Consider the following 19,498-nt stretch of genomic DNA (forward strand, 5'->3'; position numbering starts at 1 on the left):
TAGTTAGAAGTGACGGCTCAGTTTAGAGATCATGCACATATCTCAATTTAATGTACACATACAGACTAACATTTGCATCATAGGAGGAAGTAAAGACAGAAATGGAAAAGAATATGTATGTTCTTAAAGGGTGTGTGCAGTTCTGGTCGAAGTGAGGATTTAGCTATTAATGTTTTGCGAGATATTCAGAAACCACTCTATGAGATGTCAAAGAGCATGCAGTTCTAAGGGGTATCAAAGGTTTGTTCGATGAAAATCGGTTTTGAAATGGCTGAGATATCCAAAAACTAGGTGAAACAAAGAGATCCTAATAAAGTTGTGGCGTGTCGCCTTTTATTATTATCACTTTTTTGGATATCTCAGCCATTTGAAAACCAATTTTCATCAAATAAACGTTGAATCCTACTTAAAATTACATGCTCTTTCATATTTCATAAGAGGTTTTTCATTATCTCACTTAGGAATGTTCAGAACATGAATCCCCACCTCAACCAGTACTGTACAGTCCCTTTAAGACAGCAGGAAGATATTTCAAACATTTAAAGGAATAAAGAGGAAAGTTACAGAATGTAAATTTGTAGAGAGACAAGGGAAATGGTGTGGAGAACTGGTACAATGTATCTCTACAGTAGTCTACAATTACAATATGAACAGAAAAACTAACATGTAACACTGAAATTTGACTGATATGTTTTTAGAAATGTTATAGATGGTCGGTTGCATTATGAAATGCAAAATACACCATGACTTATGAAATGTATATTTTTGAGTACTCTTTCATTCATTTCATCTGAATCCTAAAGTATTCTGTGTCTTGATGTTGACTCTGAATCTCACCAAAGGATTTCATCCACAAGCTGGTGGTGGAGGAGTTCAGAGGCTCATGGACGAGGTTCAATCGAGATGTTGTGTTAGGTCTCTACGACTCCTACAGCAAGGCTCAGGTATTGGGATGTAATGCATTTTGGCACTGAAAACTTTTGTTGGTAGAATTTCATTCAAGCAATTATCTTGTGATCATTCAGAATATTCTTGTTCCCTGTTTAAGACAAAATAAATTTCTGCATTCATAATTAATCTAAGTAAGTATCAAAACAAAGCCTATCTGCAACTTCTTTAAATTTATAAACAAAACTGAGTAGTATTTGTATAATTATGTCATTATACATAAATGACAAGATTTCTTGGTTTGTATTTATCCTATGAATTTAAATTTTTGAATTTTCAATTTTCAATCGAGATTGAAAAAAAGAAAAAAAAAATGTCTCACCACATAAGAAAAGAAAATAATGGCGCAGAAGAAAGAAAATTGAGGAATGTGAACCTGAAACTTAGATTGCACTTGAATGGATCTTTGAAAGTAAGTATAAAATCCCTAGATATACAAATGAATCATGCAGTAGTCGTTGAACATTTTGCAGGAAATTGAAAAAATGTTGTGAATGAGCCAAAAGGTACACATCATTTTTACCTACTCGGTATGTCTTCTCACGCTGACTACCTTCTCACCCACGTTTAGACCCTGAAGCAAAATCTCTCAACGGAAGCCCTGAAAGGAGTGAAGATGGACAGCAGTGCTCAGGCAGTAAGTAGCAGTAGGACTGATGATTATAGAGTCTCAATTTTTTGAGAGATGACCCTAATATTAACTCTAAATGGGCCAGGGGGGGGGCAGAATCTGCCCCCTCCCCCTTGACATTTCGCGCTATAATTCTGTAACGTGAGAAGGCCTCGTCGCGAGGCTTCTTGACTTTCTTTGTTGAAGTCTCGCGCAACTTTTGAGACCAAATTTGCAACGTCCGCGCATACTTTTTGAAGCCACGCCCATTTTTGTAACAGCATGTCACCCCAAAACAGGCACAATTTTGTGATTTTGTGTACATTTCCTATGGAAAACAGTGCTCTGTCATGAAAGTCATAAAAACCTGATTATTCTTGCAATTAATCACTTTCATTGATTAATTTTAGGCTAATTATGGGGGGGGGGTGGAATCCGCCCCCCTCCGGTTTTAGCATAGCCAAAAAAGCCCGGCCTGATTAGGGTTAACAGAAACAGTGGTATATCAAATTCTGATGAGTCAGTGTGTTAGATGACTGCAATTGTGTTTGGCAGATTGGCAAAGTTAGCTTTTTATGCCTCCGCCACGAAGTGGTGCCGGAGGCATTATGTTTTCGGGTTGTCCGTCCGTCCGTCCGTCCGTACGTCTGTACGTCCGTACGTACGTCCATCCACTTTCGTTTACGCGATAACTTGAGTAATATTTACTGGAATTTTACCAAACTTGGTCCAAGTATGAAGTATGATGGAGCAATTATTTGATTAGATTTTGGGTGAAATCGGCTGAAGGTCAAAGGTCAAAGATCAAGGTCAAATCATGAAATTGTATCCGTTTACGCGATAACTCAAGACTGGATGGAGCAAATTTCACCAAACTTTGTTGGAGGATGATGTATGATGGGACAATTACTTGATTAGCTTTTCAGTGAAATGGGACAGAGGTCAAAGGTCAAAGATCAAGGTCAAATCCTAAAATTTATCTGTTTACGTGATAACTCAAAACTGGATGAAGCAGCTTTCACCAAACTTGGTCCAAGGATGATGTATGATGGGACAATTAGTTGAGTAGATTTTAATGACATTGGCAAGAGGTCAAAGGTCAAAAGGTCAAGGTCAAATGCTACAAATGTTGCAATTTCCCCCATATCTATGCAATGCCGGAAGGTATTTTCTTGAAACTTGGTGTGGACATGTACTACTGCGTAAAGATTCTCCAGAGAGAGTTTCATGTCATAAAGTCAAAGGTCAAAAGGTCAAAGGTTAGGTGAAAATGTTGCAATATTACTTTTCTTTCAAATGCTTCAATGTATCTTTGTGGAACTTGGTACATATGCATGTACTGTTTGGCAGGGATTATCTAGGGAATTTAGGGGTCAAAGGTCAAGGTCAACTCCTCAAAATTTTACTATTTCCCTCATATACTAGTATATGCAATGCTTGCATTATTAGTTTCAAAACTTAATACTGTACATGCATTACCTAATGGAGATTCTCCGGGAAATTTCCAGCCAGAAGGTCAAAGGTTAAAGTGAAAACAAAGTTCTGGTAAGGGCCTGAGAACCCGTCTGGCACCATTTCATATTTGCCTGCAATATATCGAAAGAGTCTACAAAGAAACTTACCTGGCTGACGCGGTTTGCCGGAATGATGAGTCGTTTTGGAGTATTTTGAGAAAAATAATAAAAGTCGGTAGACCGACTTTTATTCCAGAAGGCTCCAGACTAACTCGGTCTCAGGGAAAACTCGACCCTATTTCAGACAATTTACACACAGTTCGTGATCGCCATGTTCATCAGTACTCTATAATACTACGGGTACCAAACGAGGCCTTGATGAGCAGACGGGAAAGTGCGTGCTAATCCTGCACAAAACAAATGGACAGCACGCGGTCCTCTAGCCTATATAGTATACGCACATCACCTCAGTTGCTGAGACGCGCGGTCTTTGAAGTTTTTGTTGTTGTTTATCAAGCGTCTTTGATTGTTTTTAGAGGTGCTTGAGAGGCGCACACTAATTTTGCATGCGCGCCAAAGAGGTTTTTGATGCGCGCGTTGTAACAACTCGGACCATTACTGCGAGTAGCCAGAACGCTACAATGTAGTTTATACAGGCCGCTCCAATATGCATAGTACAACGCTGTACAATCCAGAGAGACAACCAATACAACTCATCCTGCCGTCAAGCAAAGCGAGGCCGACTTATCCCCGAGTCCGAGTCTAGCCTGACCCCGTTCGGGTAAGTTCTGAGACTGAACGTTTTTGGTTAATATTTCCCATTTTCGTCGTTACCCATCGAATATCTTGTTATTACAGCGTTATTCCGCACATTTCCTAGGCATACGTTCACATTTTGGAGCAAAATTTGACAACTTTTGCAGGCGTACCAGAACTTTCTTTGGGCTTTAAGGGTCAAAGGCCAGGTTTCAATGCCCCCCCCCCCCCCAAAAAAAAAAAAAAAAAATCTATTTTGTACCGTCATCACACTCTTTCATCGTACCTTGGAAATTACTCATTGCATAAACTTTCCCAAAATTCCCCAAATATGTGTACCTGCACTCTTAGAAAATTATAGCAAACCCAGTTCAAGACATTTCTGACAAACCTGTCATTTCAATATTTTGCCAGTTATGTGAAACTGTCATGGATCACACATTGTGAAGACATTGTACTATACGCCTATTGGGAGAATCATGCATTATGGCGGAGGCATCAGTCGCCATAGCGACATTTCTAGTTTTTTTTTTTTTTTTTTTTTTTTTTTGCTTGATTTTTTACCTGATTTGATTGATGCTTGAGAATGATGCCAAGTCAGAACACGAGATATAACTTTTGCGTAGCAATCATGACATCGTAAGACATTGTATTGTATTGCATTGTATTAATTCATGTAATCAATCAGGAAATATCTCTCACTCTGTGAAAAGACTCAGCAGTGGTGTATATTTGTGTATTCATTCAGCGAAGGCAGGCGGGCGGTCAGCAGAGTGGACCGGGCACTCCTTCCAGTGGGGCATCCAGCTCGGCGGCCGGAGCGGCGGGTCACTCCCCAAGTCCAGCGAGCAAGACACAGACAGGCCATGGGGCCAACATGTTACAGCAGCTACTGGCCGAGACCAGCACCAAATTTATGGTTTTTACAGAAGAGGTGAGTCCATCGCTTGGAATGAGATGACCATCAGAATGATGAAGGAATGTGGTAATATTGAGACGGTGATTATTGACCCTTGCCTGAAACTGATTTCATCAACTGCTTTGTAGAACATCAAGCACCTGTGATTGAGAGTGTAAAGATAGAAGAAAATAGAAGGATAGTACCATGAGTAGAGGGTGATTGTAGAGCTGATTGTGAATGATAAAGTCAACATGTACACTTTGCATTACTTATTGTTTGCTTGTCTGTCTGTCTGTCTGTTTGTTTGTTCAGACCACAGGCAGTAACGAGCAGCTTTCAGGGGTAGTGGCTTGTACCAAAGATGATGTAATGACCAACAACTGGCACGGTGAGTTTATCTTGCTGCCTGTCTGATGCAGTTTGCTCCATGAGATTCAAGTTTGCTTTTTCATATGTTGAGAGTGTTACATAAGAAAGATTTTGGACTGTAATTATTACCATCAATAAGCATGCTGAAATTTGATGATTAGATTTCAGATTTGTCTATTTTAGCTTGTTATTATTTCAAGATAAGTTAGGGTCTGTTGATACGAGGTGACCTGTAAGGACACAGTATTCTGTATGATACAGAAATAATATTTAAGACCCCAAAATGTTGGTCATTTCATTCTGAAGTTGATTATATTGCTTTCATCAGTGCGAAGCTAGCAAAATTCTTTGACTTGCCCATGATTGTATTATTTTGTTAGTGACAGTGATCACATGAGGAAATTGAGATGTTGCTGTATTTGTGTGTTTATGTGTGTGATTTCCCCAAATGTTCTTATTCTGTGATTGGAAACATAATCGGTGTGTTACCATTTAACATGGTAACTGATTAGAGTCCTTATAAGTCATGATTGCGAGTGAATATGAGGAAATGAAAAGATTTGTTGGCACTTGACGATGTTTTCACCTGCAGTGGAACTTGTCAACAGTCAGGTGATGCTGCGAGGGTCAGATAGCTCAGGCTACGTGCTGGTGTGTGCGGCCAACGCACAGGTCATGCAGAGGTCACACTGGCCCAAGGTCATGGAGGGCAAGCTGACGAGCAAGACCACTTTAATGGGCAACCTGGACAGGATGCAGGTAAGTCCATTGTAAAATTGATGACCAGTCCCTTATCTTTCTGTCTTTGACCTCTCCAAGGAGGCTGGGGGATAAGAGAGACTGAAATTGTGTGATTTGTAAAATTCGTAATTCTGTATCCTATGTGTCTCTTTCCTATTTTCTGCAATATGGCAGTAAACCTACGGCATACATTGCACAATATGTTCAAAGCTTGTCTCAATATATTTTCTGTGTTTCATTTTGTGCACCATGATTTTCTCCTTTGTAGATGTAATTGCCATATGAGATATCATTAACATAAAAACAAAACTCCCAATCTGTTTGTATATAATTATTCTATTGAAGTTGTATGACCGTTTTAGATGAACAAGATTTGGTTGCACTCTAAAGTCATGTATTCATACTCAGTTTTGTGTCCTCCAACACCACAGTACTTTGCCACCGTGGGTTCTCCGTCCCAGAGGGCGGGCAACCCCGTCGGCAACCAGGCAGACGACGTCAAGTGGCTGGCCGTCTCCAACATCGAGAAGAACCCCAACCACCACCGCAGCATGAATGATGTCCCCGCCCTTGTGGGCAGCGGAGAGTCAGTAGGGGGCGTGGTCAGCGACACAGTGGGCGGGGCCTCAGAAGACGTAGAGAATGACACTGTCCAGCTGCAGCGAATCATCTCGCGCTGCTCCTGCCACTTCTATTACACCATGTATGGCAGGAATGTGAACCCCTCGGCAGCAGCCCAGGTCTTAGCCAGAGGAGATGCAGACAAGGTGAGTGATGGGAGAAGATATTCAAAAAGAAACTTCTGAGGAAAACTTTGGCAGGTACTACCTAGGATTCCAGGGGCATTCAGAACAGGGAGTGATGCTACTGTGCAACCAGATAATGGCACTAATTTGCAAGACTTGTTATCTATATTTTTTCTTGATAGTTTAGTCGAAAAAAAAAATTGCCTTTCAAAACTATCAATCAGATGAATTAACTAAATGACTAATTTTAGGACAACTACCAGTACATTACTTTATGCATCAAATGATATGCATTAGTTTCCTAATGTGATTCAGAGATGAGATGTGAGGAAGTTTTAAATATTCATTTATTTTAGTTTGGAGGCTAGGCAAGAGAATAATGAAGTACATTTGTGTAGTAGTAAAGCTGGAAATACATGTATGCATTTATGACATCTTGCGATTGAAATTTGATATTTTGTCAATAATGAGACTAAAAATTTTAGTCGTAGATAAAGAATGAAATATATAGCATAATTACACTCGAGTTCAAAATTCTAAGGAAATAAAAGTGAAGATAGTGGGTTTGTGGATTATTCTTGAAAGGGATCTTCTGCCTGAGAAATGTGTACTCATTCAGGTATTACAGCTGATTCACACAGATTACACACTCAGGATTGTGGACAGGGAGGGAGGGTCATGATCACCTGCATGCACCAAAGTTTACAGTCATGGTATTACATACATCAAAATGATGTAACAATTTTTTTTTTCTAGGACGATGGCGACGATGATGACCCACTGGGTCGCGAGGAGGCCATCGACTCCATCACTGTGGTCCACCACGACCTCGACATCTGCACCAACTCGGCCCAGTACTCCATGATCATGGACATCATCAACAACCTGCTGCTCTATGTGGAGCCAAAAAGAAAGGCGAGTCCAACATCTTGAAGTTTTCTCTTTCTTCATTGTTATTGTGAAGATCTTTTATGATCCTGGAGGTCATCAATGGGTAATGGCAGTTGTATAGATGTTTGTGTTCCAGAAAATAGATTTAGTACACCTTGTGTGTGTTTGATATTTAAAATAAAAAAGAAAAAAAAAAGGAAAGATTGATGTGCCATTGCTTGAATGTAAGCAGCCATGATTATGTCCTTTGCCTGCAGTGTGCAGTTGTTATGATTGCAAGTCTGCATGCTCTCTGTACTCTTGCTCTGTGTTAGACTCATGTCCTGAATTATTCCAACATGAATAACTTGAGTAGGACCAAAGTGTTTGGGGGGTCTTAGGAATCAGCAGATCTCTTTCAGCTCCATTGTTTGAGATTGTCCTGTGCTCATACTACACTTTTAATACTCTTAGAGGGATTGTTTTGTAAACTAAAATCTGACACGAGTGTGAACACATCAGATTTTGACCCACTAGAAACCTCACTGGTTAAGTGTTGAGGATTGACCCATGTTTACACTGGACTGCAGAGAGAATTTTCATTCTGGTCTGGCTTTGTGTTTGCTCTGCAGGAAGCCATGGCCCGAATGCAGCACATGAGGTTTGCCCTGCAGCTGAACACCATGGAGGACCAGAAGGGACCAATCATGCAGCTACAAAACTCACTCAGGTGTGGCTCTGGGACCTCGACTCATAGAACCATCAGTGCGATGACCCTCCCTCATATTGGGGGGGGGGGGGGGGGGGGTTGAGGGGGTGATGGAGGCCATGCCTTGTTTGGTCCTGTACCTCATTTCTGTCCACTTTCATCCCCTAAGTGGGGAAATGGCATTCCTTGAATTCTGCCCATTTGAAATAAACACAATTTTCAAAGTCTGTATTATCGGTAGGCACCTACATTGCAAAGCAAATTGTGGTGACATATTCATTTTGATTGTAAACAGAAATCAGTAAAGGTACCAGGTACTGAATGTTAACCGAGAAAAAAAAAATTAACTTGCTATTGTGAAATATCTGTTCACCAATTGAGATTGAATTAATTGACATTCAGTGCAGTGTGCATCTGTTACCATCTCCGCTACATTTCACCCTAAAATGCTGTTCGAGTTTACTTGAATACTGTATACGCCATATATTTCGCGAGTCTAAATTTTCGCGAATCGGGATTTCCCGACGATTTCGCGAGTAGTTAAATTCACGATCGTGGAGTCCTATACTGAACGGAGAAATGTACATGCATTCATCACATTCACATCGGGGTCAGATTCAATATTTTCGCGCGTCTTTAATTTTGCAAATAGCACCCGACTCGTGAAATTCGTGAAAATAAAAACCTCGCGAAATATTCGGCGTATACAGTATGTCAGTTATGTCATCAATCTCAATATGAATGTACTACTTTATAGTAAGGAGAACTGACTACACGTTGCATAGCCTGATGTGAAATACCAGCTCAGTATAAAGTCACTATTTTTCTGTGTGTGCATGTGTATTTATATCTTTCAGAAATTTCATCTCCCACAATCGCCAGATAGAGAAGGATTTGTTCAATGCTCACAGAGCGCTGGATGACTCGCCAAATGACCAGGCGTGAGTTTATTCTCATCACCATGATTACCATGGTTGTTAGGGTTGTCGGCATAAAAACTATGACAACAAAATCAGAGAGAGGCGCTATATCCATATAAAAATTGCAACCTTTAGTCACCACATGTGCAGTTCTCGATGCATGAGTGATTTCAAACTATGATCATTTATGAAATGAATATACTATTGCTGGGGGATAGTTATAAATAATATTTTTGGATTTAGTATCCTGTCATCTTTACAACCCCTTGTAATTCACATTTTGATAAGGCGTTATTTACCATTTGCAGATGGACCAAAAACCCAGCTCTAGTGCTTCAAAATAGTTCTAAAATGTGAGTTAGGGATAGAAACAACCAAATGTAAAGATTTTAATTGAGTGCAGTCAATGTTAAGTATTGTTAAATATGCAAAATGTGAACAATAGTTATAATAAGATTGTTTCTAGACTAAATCGTCTACAATTATGGCTTAGTAAGAAAAATAGCTTTATATCTTCTTATATTTTAGGCTTTAGTGCAAAATTTTTATATGGTAAGATGGTTTGTGATACAACTGACCTATGCATATGCATCAAATGTGGTAACTCAATTATTAAAATCTGTACTCCCAATGGTAAACATTACCTTTAACGTGTTCATGACTGGTCCTGTGTATATTTGGGCAGGTGTCTATGTGAAATGTGTGTTACAGTAAAATCAGCTTTTCTTCAATGGAAAAGAGTAATTAGCAAAATCCATCCCCACCTTTGCTTGAGAAAATTAATATCAAAACTTTATCACTCAATAAAGGAAGATATGGTTGCTACCGTTTCTTTTCTAGGTTGGTGCGACGCGTATCAGACTTGAAGAAGCAGCTGTTTGAATCCAAGGAATCTCTCCTGAACGCTGCCGAAGACCTCCGCATCATGGTCAGGTAGGTGCTGAGAGAAGAACGATCATACTGCCAGTTATCTTCCGAAAAGTGATGTACCACTAACAAGATGACAATTTGAGGGATCGGCAATATATAGAACCATTAAACTGCTGGTAGGCATCAGTGGATGCTGAGTAAGGTAAATCTTTGAACATGTGAAGGCAGAGTATGAATGGAATATGTCTTTGATATACATCACTAGTTGGCTGCATAGTTGCTGTTTGCATTGAAGGTTGCTTGATGCAATGTGCATTTTCCTTGTTTTTTTTTTTTCACAACAGTATTTGTTGTCTCACTTACAGTTAAATATTTAGTATGCAGCTGACAGTAGCAAAAGACAATAAAAATTGTACAATAAGATGTGGAGTAGCAATATTGACAATGGAAGTAAATGCATTTGACAATCGTCCTTATAGTAGATGATAAGATACAAGCACATCATGACGTTTTATATGTTTTCTCATTTTCATATCTTCCCTTTGTCTCTATTGCTAGTTGTTACAAAGAGATTCAGCTACAGATGGCCTTGAAAAGAAAACTTCATCAAGGTAAATACTATGCAATCCATTTATCAAACTGATTTCATGAACTTAGATTATTTAGATGTAAAACAAAATGCAACAATAAAAGAAGAAAAAGCAGTGACCAGCACAAGTAGTGTTGATAATTTAGCAGCTGTCTTGGTAAAGATTTCGATGGTTAAGGTTTGTTTGCTCAATAGATAGGTATATTTGTATTTTCATTTTGAGGTCTACCAAATTGGCAGGGTTTTATTTTTGTTTTGTTTTGTATCTTATGAAAAGAGCATACCTTTTATTTGATGAGAAACCTGCAGAAGTGGCTGGATGGCACATTTAGATTCAAATCCTCAGTTATCAACAACAGCTCCTCAGGTGTCAGTGAGAAATATATATAGATATATACCGTATGTCCAAAAAAAAAAAAAAAATTCAACAGGACCCTCCGTGATGATAACTTTAAAAATAGTGAATCAATCCAAATACAATTTCAGGGTATGAAACTATAACTCATTGCCCATACCTTACAGAAAACCCCATTCGTTTTGCTTCAGTGGTCAAAGAGGGCCCGTTTCATAAAACTCCAACCGGATTTTTTTCCGGTTGAAATCACAAAATTCTGGTTGGAAGCTCCCAACCAGAGTTTTTATGCAACGGATTTTACATTCTTATGTTAGCAACCTTAAAAAATTCAGGTTGGGCAAATCCCAACCTGAATTTTTTAAGGTTGCTAAAAAAGTTTTATGCAACGGGACCAAGGAGTTTTGTAGAGCATGTCAGAAATCCCTTCCCTCCATGTTCTGTCCATTATCTTTACACATTAATATGCAGTTCCAAGAGCATCCAAGTGCTAAACCTGGAAGAATTTGACCCATGACATGCTTTACAATAATCCACATTTCTCTGTGACTACTTAACCAAATTAAATGGCATTTTCTGCAAAATAGAGCTAAGATGTTATATTCTAAGACCCTGAAGTAGCATTTAGACAGTTGAATCATATTGAGAGTTATCAATGTGGAAGTCTGATTGTAATTTTTTTTTTTTTTTTTGGGTGGGGGGGGGGGGGGGGAGGGACATACTGTGTAATATACTCACACATACTGTCATTTTTCATCTCACACTCACTCCTATCTATCCCTACCAGCGGAGAGTGTGCGCATCGCTTGGAGGGTGGAGGTCTGCTTCAGTCTGGCCAAGTGGAGGTTGACGGAGGAGGACGGGCAGCTGGGCATCGCTGACCTCGAACTCAGACATTTCAAGTACGGACACCACCTCACCCCACCCCCACCCAAACATTCTCTTTAACTTACCCAGAAATTTGCTCATTTACCTTTACTGTGCTCTGTTAGTCACTCAGGTCTAGGTGTACCCTCAAACCTCTGTCAGTGAAGAGGAATTATATATTTTAATCTTCTCTAATTCCTATCTCATTCCAACAGTCTCTAGTAGTCTGGGACTGTTGCATTGTTACTAGATTTGCATAACGTACATCATGATTTAAGTTTGAAAGGAGGTTAGTGGAATGCCAAGGAAAATAAGTGGATAAGTTTTGATGGAATGCAGGGGTGGGAAAATGGGGAGGAGTAGCTTTGCATATTTTTGTGTTATTAAAGCCTCTTTCAATGCAATGTGCCAAGTGATATTACATCCAAAATGTTCCAAATCGTATGTCGTGAAAGAGGGACTTCACATAATGTTTACACTGTCTTCTCATAATTCCTAAGAATTGGCTGTGTTAGTGATAAAGGAAGAGGAGAATTCATTTATTCAACTCCTCAGGATACAGCCTGATTAATCGGACTGTAAAATGTTGTCTCTCTCACATTCCTAGTCTGTGTGACAAAAATACTCCTGATGATGATACTTACCACAGATGACATTCAACTTGATCTTTTGATAATTCTGTGAAAGAGGGAAATGAAATAAAGTGATTGCCGTTTTCCAGTGTTGAAAAATGAAATAAATTGATGGCCACTTCATTTAATGTATACTGCGGAACTCTTCTTTTTCCCTCTCAGGTACAGCCGCAACACCAAGTCTGATGACTCCACCGAGAATCTGATGGAGCTTGGCTATGTGACCATCACAAACCTCCTGCCTAATGACGTCTATAAGGTACGTCACTCACATGCCATTCCCTTCTTTTGTAGGGGAACTATGTCTACACCCTTTGTCAAGAGGAAGTTTTACTTTTAGGCAGTGTCACACTCTACTTCCTGAAGAATGCAATGAAAATTCACAAAAATGGTGGGAGAGTAAATCGTAGCATTGAATAGACGTAAGGATGATACTAAACAAGGACTACTGAAGTGGTCTCTTGCTAATTTAATAAACTGACAAGTTTGTGAAAGTCACAGCTTAAGTACTATTTGAAGTAATCCTTAAGTTCATAAGAATCCTTAAAACCTAGGTACCATCCCATCATCATTTTCTGTGTGGCTGCATATACAGAGACCACTGGAATAGGAACAGTGCTTATATCTGTTGACTATTAGAAAAATTGCATTTTTGTAATCTATAATATTATGTCATGAATATTAACACAATTGTATAATATGTGTATATGTATACACATTTTTCACAGCTTAGCATATGACAAGTGCTACACATAATATTCATTAGTGTCTTGTTCTCCTACACTGTCCAGGAGGTGCTCAGACCACAAGACACCAGTGGACGGTCAGCTCAAGTGGCTCTCAGGGTCATTGCAAGGGGGAAGCCGCCAGGTCAGTCTAGTCTTTTGAAATTAGATTAATTGTGTAGTCAGGAAAACCTTGTAATAATCCCAAGATTGAGCTGGTTTGCAGGCACAAACCCTTGTTGGTCGTAAAGGAGTCTGCGCCAAGACTACTGAATGCACCACTTCGGCACTGTCCCATAGGCCCTGTGTTGTAGCTTCTCCCAGAGAGGCTGCAGTGCAGTGGTGCGTGTATTAGTCTTGGCACATGCAGACTCCTAATACGACCAACAAGGGTTTGTGCCTGCAAACTAAGACTGAGCAGCCAGAGTCTTTTGGTTCTCCATTATTAATAACAAGAATTTTATCACAGGCACAATTATAATCACTGTTCTCTGCTAGACTTGTCCTGAAAATGCAGGAATTGATCAAGTTATCTTCTCCTGGTTTTATGCCCACTAGGGTGGATGGCTGGTGTGGATACACCTCCTCTATTCCTCTCTATACTGAGCATCTTTCTCTTTCCTTATGACTGTCAGGTTCTCATCCATACAGTCCTGTTGCCTTCTTAAGTGTCTTCCCTTCTTTCTCTCATCCACTGCGAGTCTCCTTCTCCTCCTCCTTCTATCCTCCTCCTCCACCTATTCCTCTTCTTACCTCATACCCCCACCCTCCCAAGCCTCATTCCCTCAGCTTCTAGCTCAGTTTGATGTCAAAATAAGATTTTTTACAATTTTTTTTTTCTAATTCTCAGACATCTTAAGAATTGTCAGCAAATTGTCAGCACTTCGGCAAATTGATGCTGTACCATGGATGAACCAGACATGAGTATTTCTGTTGTAGGGAAGGAAATGAATGGACTTCAGTGACTGTTCTGCTTCTCTCCTAGTGGGTGGGATCTCTATGCAGGAGAACTTTGAGGTCAATGTGGTGCCGCTGACCATCCAGCTGACCAATCGCTTCTTCAAGAAGACCATGGCCTTCTTCTTCCCTGGCCGCCACATGGAGCCGGACGGGGCGTCGGCTCCCTCAGCCTCGTCATCTGCCACCAACGAAGACATCCTCAAGAGTGAGTCATAGGTCAAGGGTCAGATAAATGTGTGGCGTTTGGAAGTCTTCAGTCAAGTTTTACACAAGAGCAACTTTTGATATCCTATGAATGGATATAAAAACTTTGACAGTGGACGTGCTGAATGAAGAGGGTTTGATTTCCATACATTTGAGATACTTATGCATTAAATGTATCACTCATTTGAGTATGTTCTTGTCGAGTGTGAGCTTTAAAATTTCTATCAAGGAATGATATCATTACTACCGTACATGTGAAATGAATGTTTTTGCCTTCTCTCCTTCATCATGCATAATGGTTTCACTGCGTGATGTTAATATTGCACTTTTGAAATCTTACACATGCACATCTACTGTAGTATAAAAAGGTACCTAAATTATGAAGTAATGCAGTGCGCAGGCTTAAAACGTGTTTGTTATGCAGTAAAATATAATCATAGAAATTGCCCTTGATGCCCTTTGAAATTCAATTCTCCATCTTTTCACACACACACACACACAAAATGGATGAAAACAGATTGGACTGCTGTAAAATTTAACTTTACTGCAAAGATTACAATCATTGTGTGTGACTACAATATATAAGATGAGGTTTGTGTTAATTTCCGGTGTATTCTTTTTCTATTGCATCAAAGGAATCGACTCAGATGAAACTGATACAAACACATTCACAAGGGTAAGACTTTTCTCCATGTACTTTCATGTTCGTAGGGAAAGAATTATATGGATGGATTGAATTCTTTCAGTGATGAAGAAAGTGGCAATAGGGCATGTAACTACAATGTACATGTGTGAGTTGCATACAAGTAAAACCATAAAAGCTTGCATGTCATGTCATTGGGATTTTTGGAATGAGCTACCAAGAGAGCAAGGTTTGTAAGATTATATTGTATTCCAGAGCTCTATAACTTTCTTGCATGTAAGTCTACATCAAGGAAACAAAGTGCACTCATACTGAGCAGCTACATGTCATGTGACAAGTAATACATCTACTTTCTTGTTATTTCGTTGTTTCAAGTTTTTATTATCCCTGTAAACAGCCTCTGTGGTCCAGCATAAACCTGCTGAATTTATGTCAATTTTAGAACGGGATGTGCTGATGCATACTCTAATTGACACAGATGTCCAAGACATGAGAAAAATTGAAGATGTGTTACATTGTAACTTTGATGTTTATGTTCAAACTGTACTATTGGATTATAACAGAAGATGACATTGCCTGTGTGTAGCTTTAATGATTATGGCAATGATAAAGAGACAGAGAGAGACAGAAAAACATAAATTGATGTTAAATCAAGATTAGTTCAGTATGTCTGTGTGTTTGTTTACCTCACAGAGTGGCAGCATGAGATCTACCAGTAGTGATGAGTCCAGTGTGAGTGGCACGCTACAGAGAGACGTACAACCACCAAAGGTATCAGTGCCTTCTTTTTTCTTACATTTGACCACTTGGCTGTAATCATAAGTGGCAGTTGATGAAACCACATCTCAATTCTAGTTGATGTTTTATGGCAAACTGTAAAAGAAATATTTCGCCAGCAAAAAGTGTGATTGCGTTCTTATTGGTAGAGGAAGCATCTTGTCCAAATTCATGCATGCCATCTATTAAACTTGTAATCAGATTTCTGGTAAGTTTTCCAGCACACTTTCAAGAAATGATCAACCAATAAAGGTATCATACTACTTCATTGTAGATTAGACACTTATCTACCCATGAGGCAGATGGCATTTATCAAAAAAATGTGTTAAATCACCTGTCAATTTTTGTGATGTACTTCTAGATGTTCAACTGACAGGTGTAATTACTGCTGCACATTAGATTCATTATTTTGCCCGATATAGAAATGTGCCTGTAGGAATTTACAGAACTTCTTCATGGAATGATATGCATGATATTTGCACATACATGCACCTGGTAGATTTTCGTGCCTATGAGCAAATCAGCCAACAGTGGTAATTTGTGATTGTGTTCACCCTTTTTGAGTATTTTTCGAGTTTGCTCTTAGGTTTAATTCTCTCATGAGCATTCGTTCACACTTGATTAATAAGATACAGTAGGTGTACCTGAACAATACAGTGCACTCCCGTTACAACGAACACGGTTATAACGAAATTTCGTTATAACGAAGTAAATCTTCTGGTCCCAAAATTATCACCATTAAAGTCTATGGTACAAAATTCGCTTATAACGAACACGGTTATAGCGAAATTTCCGTTATAACGAAGTCTTTTCCGAGCAGCACAGACAAAGAAAAACAAAAGAAATGTGCTCCGTTATAACGAAATGCGAATTGCTTTCGAAAATACGTAGCGGAACAAGCATTTATAGCGTCTCTGCATGGGTGAACGCTTCACACCACTGTGTGTTCGCTCCTTGTGTCACACACAGTTTCTGAGGGGAACTAGCGTTTATCATTGTAATACAGTTATCCTATCACATTTCACATAGCTTTGCAGTGTATGATGAGTATTCAGCAAACATAATATACGTGTTTCCTTGTTTTCGTTATATATTGTATTTGTTCGGTTATAACGAAATTTCGTTACAACGAAAGAAAACTGCCGGTCCCGAGCATTTCGTTATAACGGGAGTGCACTGTATTTCTATGGTAGTTTATGTGAGAAATACTACCTCGTAAATGTAATTTTGGCTCCTGCAATGTTATATTTTGCTCTTTTACAGCCCAAACGGAAACAGTTACTGTCCAAGTTGAAGAAAACAGATGACATCGACAAGATGAAGGTGAGGCCTTGCAAATTCTTCACAAAACATTTGATGGAAAGCATGAGATGTAAATTAACCAGACACAAGTTTTTCTTGCATTACTGTAAATAAATGCCAAGCACTTATCAGCAATTGCATGATTGTCATCATTTCATTTACCCAAACTGTGACCATGTTCTTGTGAAGGGAGAAGATCAGTACAAGGGAACGTCACTGCTTTCTGAGTGCCTGGATGTCATCTATTACCTACAGACCTACAGTTATTCCCACCTCATCCACTCAAATCTACTTTTCTCCCCCACCCTATAGGAGCGAGCTGCCCAGAACACCATGTTCTTGTACATCAAGATCCCAGCTGTTGCCCTTCTAGTCAGCTACAAGGTGAGACTCAATTAGCTTGCTACCTCTTAGTTCCATGGTACCGGGTTTGAATCGTAAACCTTTTACTTCAATAAAAGAGCAATATCTTGCATTTGTCATGATGCTATGAAAATGTTCAGCAATTTTGCATTGCATATGATGCATACTTCAGGGCTTTGTACATGCAGATGATTTTTACAATACATGATGCAATGTGTGGTGAAAGTGATTAAAAATATAGCAGGTACAACAAACGATCTATTATTTGGTCAACTTGTATCCCACTTCCCGTGATGGAATCCCCCCTACAGGGAGAGAAGGACAAGAACATTGAGGACGTACACAACTTCCACCTGATCCTACCTTCCCTGGAGTACCACAACAGGACCTGGACTTGGCTAGATTTCCTTATGGCCATGAAGAAGGAGTACAAGAATGCACTGGTGTCACAGGTGAGGGGTCAAGGGTCAAGGGAGGGGAAAGGTCACTGAGGTTTGTGCAGCTTTAAAAAAAAAAAAAAAAAAAAAAACAGATATGGAGTTGTGCAGGATGAAATTTGTGCCAAGGTAGAATTCAAGACCAGCCTGTGGAAATGCCATAATATTTTGTGCAACAGGTCACCAATGGCAGTGAGAGATGAAAGGGGATTGGAGGGTGATTATTAAAGGACAAGTTCACCTTCATAGACATGTGGGTTGAGTGAATGCAGCAATATTAGTAGAGCACATCATTGAGTTTGAGGAAAATCGGACAATCCGTTCAAAAGTTATGAATTTTTGAAGTTTCTGCTCACTCAGGGCTGGATGAAAAGACTACTGTAGCTTGTGATGTCACATGAGTACAATGGTATAAAGAAAGAATAAAGAAAATTCAACATATTTTCACTTTTCTCGCATAACAAAAGAACACTCGACTTCTCTCTTCCAGAAGGCAGGGGGAATGATATTACCCTTAACATATGTCAGTAACAAGTTGAAGAAATGTGCACTTTATTCAAAAAGTAAAGTTTTGTAAAATTCTCTTTTTATTTTCTTTATGTGGTTGTACGCATATGACATCATACACTGTAGTGGTCTTCTCATCCAGCAGTGACTACGCAGATACTTTAAAAATTCATAACTTTTGAACGGATTGTCCGACTTTCCCCAAACTTTCACTGATGTGTTCTACTAATATTGCTGCATTCACTCAATCCACATGTCTTTGAAGGTGGACTTGTCCTTTAATAATATTGTGAATATTTTCTTGTTAGCATGAACATTGTTTACATGTTATTTTCCGAAGACTTTTAAAAGCCCAGGTTAAAGGATGGACACTGGTGATAAATCATGACAGTATAGCTTTAAAAAGTAGCAATGCTGTAATTTCTCAAAAGCCATGAGCAACAAAATCCAAATCTTTCCCACAATCTTTTCAGGCAATCAAGGAGAAGCTGTGGTTTAAGATCGGTAAGGAGGACCCGACACCAGCCAGTGATGCGAGGTATGTTCATCATTATCACATCATCATGATTGTCACATAATCCGTTTGTCATCGGTTTCAGGGCTGCCAACCTTGAGTGAGAGTTTGGCGTGAGACACTGCGAGGGAGCGAAGCGACCTCCTGGCTAGCGCCTGGCGGCCTGCTGTGCGGCTCTACGTACATACGTACGTACTACGTACACAGTCAGTGTATGTAAAGCGATGTAAACCACACGTCATAGCCATACATGTACTGTAATTTGCCAAAAGTACAAGCTACGCTCACGTGGTATAGGTAGAAACCAAAGAGGTTCTATCTTACATATAGAACCTCTGGTAGAAACCGATTGTAATCCAATAGCTCGTCTTTGCGCGCGAACCGAAAACGATTATTATTGGTTAAGCTTTACACCTGCGCGGGAAAATCTCGGAATTTTGGGCTTGGGCATATCGATATTCGGAATATCAGAGAATTTAGAGATAGGCCTAGGATCTATATTTATTTTTGTCATCATGTACATTCCATTTTGGGGGTTTATCGCGAGAGGAGGAGATTGTTTTGGTTTTGGCATGCGCTATGTACAAACTGTAGCTCCATGGTGCGTGTGTGTGTACGTGTGTGTGTGAGTGTAGACATTCAGCGTATGCAGACAGAGCATGCCTGTACTGCAGCCCACCTCCCCAACTCATCCACAGCTTGTACTTTATCCCCAACAGTGAGCAGCATCGG

At 39.6% G+C, this 19,498-nt stretch overlaps 1 protein-coding gene across 1 annotated transcript in view; it reads left to right on the plus strand.

The window, feature by feature from the left end:
- The window catches only part of LOC140226798 (bridge-like lipid transfer protein family member 2), a 59,633-nt gene that overhangs the window by 38,680 nt on the left and 1,455 nt on the right, over nucleotides 1–19,498 (plus strand). Inside the window, exons 42-62 of the mRNA XM_072307222.1 lie at nucleotides 843–944; nucleotides 1,520–1,585; nucleotides 4,517–4,702; nucleotides 4,982–5,057; nucleotides 5,631–5,797; nucleotides 6,211–6,546; nucleotides 7,282–7,440; nucleotides 8,028–8,125; nucleotides 8,962–9,045; nucleotides 9,865–9,957; nucleotides 10,453–10,505; nucleotides 11,623–11,737; nucleotides 12,497–12,593; nucleotides 13,126–13,204; nucleotides 14,045–14,224; nucleotides 14,859–14,899; nucleotides 15,560–15,637; nucleotides 16,907–16,966; nucleotides 17,258–17,329; nucleotides 17,620–17,760; nucleotides 18,726–18,790. Coding sequence (XP_072163323.1) covers nucleotides 843–944; nucleotides 1,520–1,585; nucleotides 4,517–4,702; nucleotides 4,982–5,057; nucleotides 5,631–5,797; nucleotides 6,211–6,546; nucleotides 7,282–7,440; nucleotides 8,028–8,125; nucleotides 8,962–9,045; nucleotides 9,865–9,957; nucleotides 10,453–10,505; nucleotides 11,623–11,737; nucleotides 12,497–12,593; nucleotides 13,126–13,204; nucleotides 14,045–14,224; nucleotides 14,859–14,899; nucleotides 15,560–15,637; nucleotides 16,907–16,966; nucleotides 17,258–17,329; nucleotides 17,620–17,760; nucleotides 18,726–18,790 — 2,348 coding nt within the window. The remainder of the gene's footprint in view (nucleotides 1–842; nucleotides 945–1,519; nucleotides 1,586–4,516; nucleotides 4,703–4,981; nucleotides 5,058–5,630; nucleotides 5,798–6,210; nucleotides 6,547–7,281; nucleotides 7,441–8,027; nucleotides 8,126–8,961; nucleotides 9,046–9,864; nucleotides 9,958–10,452; nucleotides 10,506–11,622; nucleotides 11,738–12,496; nucleotides 12,594–13,125; nucleotides 13,205–14,044; nucleotides 14,225–14,858; nucleotides 14,900–15,559; nucleotides 15,638–16,906; nucleotides 16,967–17,257; nucleotides 17,330–17,619; nucleotides 17,761–18,725; nucleotides 18,791–19,498) is intronic.

This window comes from Diadema setosum, chromosome 4, assembly GCF_964275005.1.
Source record: "Diadema setosum chromosome 4, eeDiaSeto1, whole genome shotgun sequence".
Lineage (NCBI taxonomy): Eukaryota > Metazoa > Echinodermata > Echinoidea > Diadematoida > Diadematidae > Diadema > Diadema setosum.